At 32.5% G+C, this 6,353-nt stretch overlaps 1 protein-coding gene across 1 annotated transcript; it reads right to left on the minus strand.

The window, feature by feature from the left end:
* Nucleotides 1-1,133: 1,133 nt before the first annotated feature.
* On the minus strand, nucleotides 1,134-6,224 carry LOC133299871 (uncharacterized; the record flags this gene model as incomplete). The annotated part of the gene is made up of 7 exons (XM_061499368.1): nucleotides 1,134-1,344; nucleotides 3,202-3,604; nucleotides 3,950-4,211; nucleotides 4,262-4,731; nucleotides 4,929-5,584; nucleotides 5,690-5,920; nucleotides 6,077-6,224. Coding segments are annotated over 7 exons (2,381 nt in total), but the record flags the coding sequence as incomplete, so codon positions are not given.
* Nucleotides 6,225-6,353: the final 129 nt, after the last annotated feature.

A 6,353-nucleotide genomic window follows, 5' to 3' on the forward strand; every position in this document is an offset into this window, starting at 1 on the left:
GTGTCTTCCACCATATAATTTGAACTATTTTTCCCACCCATAATTTTGAAAATTCGATTTTTAAAATTTTTCAAAAGAAGAAACATTTCAAATTTTTTCAAGTGTAAACACAAATCTGAGAATAAAGGAGAGAGTGACACATCAACAAAGTTGCCAAAGTTTGGATGAAGATTTTATATATTAAGATAGATAGACATTATTTTATTGGGTGCCTACCATAATAGTTAAAATTGAAATTTTACCTAAAATTGAAAAGAAGATAAAAAAACATAAAACAAAAAATTTTAAAGTAAAAAAATTATAAAAATATTATATGTTTGATTGATCTTTTGTTGGACAAGGATGTGTAATTTATTATTTTCATATTAAAATATTTGAAATTGGTATATTTTTTTACAAGTATTTAAGTATATTTATAGTTTTTTTAATATAAATTGTAGATTTACATATACTTACCGGGTCATGCAGTTGAACCAATGATCCACTGGTTGAATCAGTGACCCAGTACCTCGACCGGGTCAATAATCGAGCCGGGTTTAATAACATTGCCCCAAATTGGGGGAACTTTAATTTTACGAAGGAGGGTTTTGTAGGGTTTAGTAAAAATCCTCAATTTCTTCCCCTCCTTTTTTTTTAACTCCCAAACAAGGGAAGAACTTACTAAAACCCACAATTTCCTTTCCTTCCCCTCCTAAAACCAACTCCCAAACAAAGCTAGATGGACAAACCCGTTTTCCTACTTTTAAATGTTTTTATTTGATTTAATTGGGCCCATATTTTGAAATAAGTCAACTAATTATTTTTGTGATTAAGTTTGGAAGTCTTTCTTTTTTAAAATAATAGGAGTAAGAATAAATATCATAACTGATTACAATAAAGTAGAAAAAAATATAAAGGATAAAAAATAAAAAAAGGTAAAACACAAAAAAAAACATATTATACTTGTTCCTTATTATTTTAGTTAATTATAATTAATTATATTTACAACCCAAATAATTTGCAAACTCTCAACCATATATTACAACCATATCTTACAACCAAATACTTAATTAAATAATAAGTAAAAAAAAAAAAAGTATGTCACTGCCTCTTCTAATTCGTGTTTCGTATCAGATACCGCAAACCGAGTCGCCTTAACGCCATGGACGACCAAAAACCTCAATCTCAACCTTTTCATCTAATAGAACCATCTCGTCAAAATCTTTTTGCTGAAAATTAGGAACCTTCCAAGTACTAACCACTCTGGTCATAATCCTCCACTCTTCCTCAGTAGGACTAAGATCTTTTATCAAATCATATTTGGAATACATAATGAAACTTATATCAAATAATATTGGCTGAAAGCTTTTGAGGAGAAGAAGAGAAACAAACAGAAACGAACAAATATGACTAAATAAGATTATTACCAAACAAAAGCCTGTTGTTCCAAAACACTTATTTATACACGAATAATTTGAATTTTTCAATTTTTTTGTCCTTTAAAAAATGTATTTCCAAAGATGAAAACAATTATTAGTCCTCACAATAACTAGGTATGTTCGCGGTCTGGATTGGATTGATTTTGGAAGCAAAAATCATCTGATCCAATCCCTTCGGTTTGATAATGTAATCATCGATTCGATTTGAATTTTTTTTCAAATTCGATCCGATCCAATCCAATTTTTTTCGGTTTGGATTGGATCGATTTTCGGTTTTTTGAAAATCCAAAATTTGTTTCATTATTATTGTGCAAATAACATCTTTTCTATATATTGTCGTTGTAATTTTTTTTTTGAAATACAAAAACATCAGTAAACGATAATATAGTTTTTTTTTTGGCAATGAGATATGAAGCTCTACACAGAGGCAATTTTTTTGATAAGATGTGAATAGATTTTTTCTTGGGTTTACTTGATGGATGGGTCTTGGGTTTAGAAATTTTTGGGCTATGATTGGGGAAAGGGCCAAGTAGATAGAGGGAAATTAATATATTGGATCGGTTTTCATCAACCAATCCGAAATTTGATCCAATCCAATTAAAATTTGCGGGTTTTTTTTTAATTTTCGATTTTTCGGTTTACGGTTTATTCGGTTCGGTCACCACGGTTTGAATTGGTTTGGATCGGTTGATGAACAGCTCTAACAATAACCCATGCAGAAAATAGTGGATCATTAATAGTTAAAATTTAAATTTTACCTAAAATTGAAAAGAAGATAAAAAATCGTAAAACAAAATATTTTAAAGTAAATAAATTATAAAAATATTATATGTTTGATTGATCTTTTGTTGGACAATGATGTGTAATTCATTATTTTCATATTAAAATATTTGAAATTGGTATATTTTTTTACAAGTGTCTAAGTATATTTATAGTTTTTTTAATATAAATTGTAGATTTACATATACTTACCGGGTCATGCAGTTGAACCAGTGATCCACTGGTTGAATCAGTGACCTAGTACCTCGACCGGGTCAATAATCGGGTCGGGTTTAATAACATTGCCCCAAATTGGGGGAACTTTAATTTTAAGAAGAAAGAGGGTTTTGTAGGGTTTAATAAAAATCTCCAATTTCTTTCCCTCTTTTTTTTTTAACTCCCAAAAAAGGGAAGAACTTACTAAAACCCTCAATTTCCTTTTCTTCCCAGCCTAAAACTAACTCCCAAACAAAGCTAGAAGGACATACCTTTTTCCTACTTTTAAATGTTTTTAATTGGTTTAATTGGACCCATATTTTAAAATAAGTCAACTAATTATTTTTGTGACTAAGTTTAGAAGTCTTTCTTTTTTAAAATAACTAGTGAATTACCCGTGCCGATGCACGGGAAAAAAAATTGGTTTGTTTGGCATGGTGGGTCGGCCCTCTGGGCCGAACTCATTTTGTCAGTATTTCAAAGGTCCCAAACAGTCATTTTTTTAAATAACAAAACAGTCATTCATTGTTACATTAAAAATAGGAAAGAAAATAGGATAATAAAGGTCATATCTTTGAAGATAGATGAGGAAAAGAGACGCGAATAAACAGTCTTTTTTTTTGTCTTTACCTGTACCATACAACGAAGTTATATCTTTGAAGAAAGAACCCAATATACTATAACAGTCTTTGAAATACTTCCTTGTAAACTATTAAGGGTACTATTCGTAACGCAGCCATTTTCATCAAGTATCAATATCTTCAATCCATGCTTACTCTTTACTCTAGACAGTGCCATATATAATTGCCCATGAGTGAAGACATGCTTAGGGAGATAAATTGCAACATGTGAAAGTGATTGTCCTTGACTCTTGTTGATAGTCATGGCAAACGATACAATCAGAGGGAATTGTCTTCTTTGGAAATTTACAGGAAATGTATGACTCGATGGGCTCATCGTCATTCTAGGGATTAACACAGTTTCCCCTATATTGCTTCCTGTAAGTACAATTACCTCAACAACATGATTCCCTAATTTTGTAATAAGCAATCTCGTGCCATTGCATAAACCTCTCGACTGATCAATATTTCTTAATAGCATTACTGGAACTTTAACTTTCAAGATTAATTTATTATCAGGAATCCCTGAGCATGATAACGTATTTAAGATCTCAGGGGTGATTTCATCATCCTCAACAGAGGAAGTCCCACCTTGCTTAAGAATTTTATCCGAACTCAAAAAAGTCCTTTCTTCACCAAGAATCATAGACATTAGGTGCTCGTTTAGCATAGCAACATCGGACAATTTAGGAGTTAGAATAGCACGTTCTTTAAAGAAGGTCTGATCCAAAATATTATCCAAGAGATTCGGATAAACAAAATTAACCATATCCGACAGCGGATCTTCCGATTCTCTAATCAACAATTCATCTGTAATTGTTATAATAGATTCTCCATCAACATCATCTCCAAGATTACCATCCCCAACTTTAAGTAGCCACTCAGAAAATTCTTTTATTTCCTCTAAATTGTGAGCGCTACTTCCAGAATTAAGACGCATGTTCTTGGTCAAAGTTAATAAATGACAATGGGACCATAGATGAGAAGAATTGATGGTTGCATGAACTATATCTTGTCTGCTACCATGAGGAATGACAGGTAATATTTTCCGAAAGTCACCTCCTAGAACAACAACTTTTCCACCAAATGGCATATCAACACAGCTTGTATCAGAAATTCTAAGAACATCTCTCAGTGTCCTATCCAGAGCCTCAAAGCAAAATCTATGTACCATTGGAGCTTCATCCCAAATGATTAACTTTGTTTTTGACAGCAACTCAGTTATAGTAGATTTCGGCCTTATATTACACGTTGAATCTTCATGATTTGAATAGGAATACGAAATCTAGAATGCGCTGTTCGTCCTCCAGGAAGCAGAAGGGAAGCAATTCCGCTAGAAGCAACATTAAGTACGATTCCAGCTTTTGATCTAATAGATGCTGAAAGAGTATTCCAAATAAATGCTTTTCCTATACCACCGAACCCGTATAGGAAAAATAACCCTCTATTACCTGACGTAACTGCTGAAACAATTTTATCATAAACAGCTTTCTGCTCATCAGTGAGGGAATTAATTAGTCTTTTATGCTCCTCTTCCAAAGCAAATCTATCATGCATTAATTCATCCAACACTAATCGATTTTTCATATCAAGCAAAGTTTCACTATTGATGTGTGGCATTGACGGATAATCAGAGAGGCATTTCCCATTGCTCTGCAGTACCTTATCAATTTCTTCAAGAGTTATGTTTTTTATAGACTCTTCTGTAAGAATTGCATCTGACAAAGCATAAAATTCAAAGGAAAAAAAATTTAAAAATTAACAAAGATAAAGTAATCAAAGAAAGAAAAGAGAGCGAATAATTTATCAACATTTGCTGAATACGGGCAAAAAAAGCTAATAAGTACTAAGGCAGCATATGCTGATTTCGGTTAAACAAAAAAAAAATTGTATGAAATATTATTATAACACGTACCTTGACGTCCTATTATTTTCCTATGCCGATAAACAACGTCGTCGGATAAAAATTTCAAACACTCTTCCCAAACTTTTTCAGGTCTGTTCATTGAGTTGGCAAATAACAACAGAGCAAACATGCATCTAAGATAAGCAGCAGATCCCCATGAACTTGCCTCCTTAATTGCATCAATGTACTCATTGTCATCATCCAGAAGTCCTAAAGAATAGCACGCATCCTTAAATGTAGGAAAAACCACGCCATTGATCGTTCTAAGATCTTCATAACTGGTGCAACCTCTTTGAAAATTAAGCAAGGTGCGAAGATATGAATCTTCTCCATTATTGGCAGAAAAACGATTTATCCTTCCAATGGAAAATCCTTTTTTTCTCGGATTCCATTCATGTGTTTTTTCTTTGAAAACAAATTCAGTCGGGTACTCTCCATAAGTTAGATGCCTACCTTCTGGATATTTTTTATTTGCATCCATCCAAAACTCAAAAATTGACAGTCTAGACTCCGCCCTTGTCTTTACATCATACAACGAATCATTATCACTGAAAATAATGTTCTTTTCATTAGGCAAGTGAAATGACAATATCTGAACAGGGGGATATCTTGAATGAATGTCAAATCCAAATATTCTCCAAGCTGCTTCACATGCGGAGATATACCTATCATAAATAAATAAATCGGTGAACATTTAAGTTAATAATTTCTCAAAAAAATTGTGCCAATTTTGTAGGAAAGAAAAACACAATGGAGATTATTTTTAGTACCTGCAGTCATAAAACATTTTTATTTCATCGTCCGAATGATTTATGGCAGTTGCCACTCTGTCATTCCCTTTGTGGATGTATTTAAAAAGATATTTAATGGCACTTCTCTGGCAAGTATATTCAACGTTGATATGAGCCTGGTACTTTAAAAGAAGGTGTGCATTATAGGGCACAACATAACGATTATCAAGTTCAACACCATTTTTGTTCACAACTCTCCCATCATTTCTTCTCTTATAATGAGGAAATCCATCATCGTCAATCAAAGTACGGGAGCAGAAGTTTTTTGGAAAAATTTTTGAACACCGTCAGTCCTTCATGCAAGGAGATTTGTAATTTTCAGGACCACATGGACCATGTATCATGTAACTCGTGACAGCCATAAACAGCGTAGGATTCGTTTCCTTGTCAGGTATCTCCGCTGAAATCAATTTATCAATATCAAGAGCACTTTCAGCTTTGCTTGAAGGGTTCAAGAATAGAAGAATATGAGCATGAGGTAGTCCGCGCTTTTGGAATTCGATTGTACAAACATCTGTTACATTCAAAGAATATAACATAAGTAATAATAAGAATACAACAACGTTATATAAAGACTCAATGCATGACGTAAAATTTTTTGTATAAAATCCAGTTAACAAAAAGAGTATCAAGTTTATAATAT

Source organism: Gastrolobium bilobum, unplaced genomic scaffold (genome assembly GCF_033153095.1).
Source record: "Gastrolobium bilobum isolate Gb01-03AN ecotype WA unplaced genomic scaffold, APGP_CSIRO_Gbil_v1 utg145510, whole genome shotgun sequence".
Classification (NCBI taxonomy): domain Eukaryota; kingdom Viridiplantae; phylum Streptophyta; class Magnoliopsida; order Fabales; family Fabaceae; genus Gastrolobium; species Gastrolobium bilobum.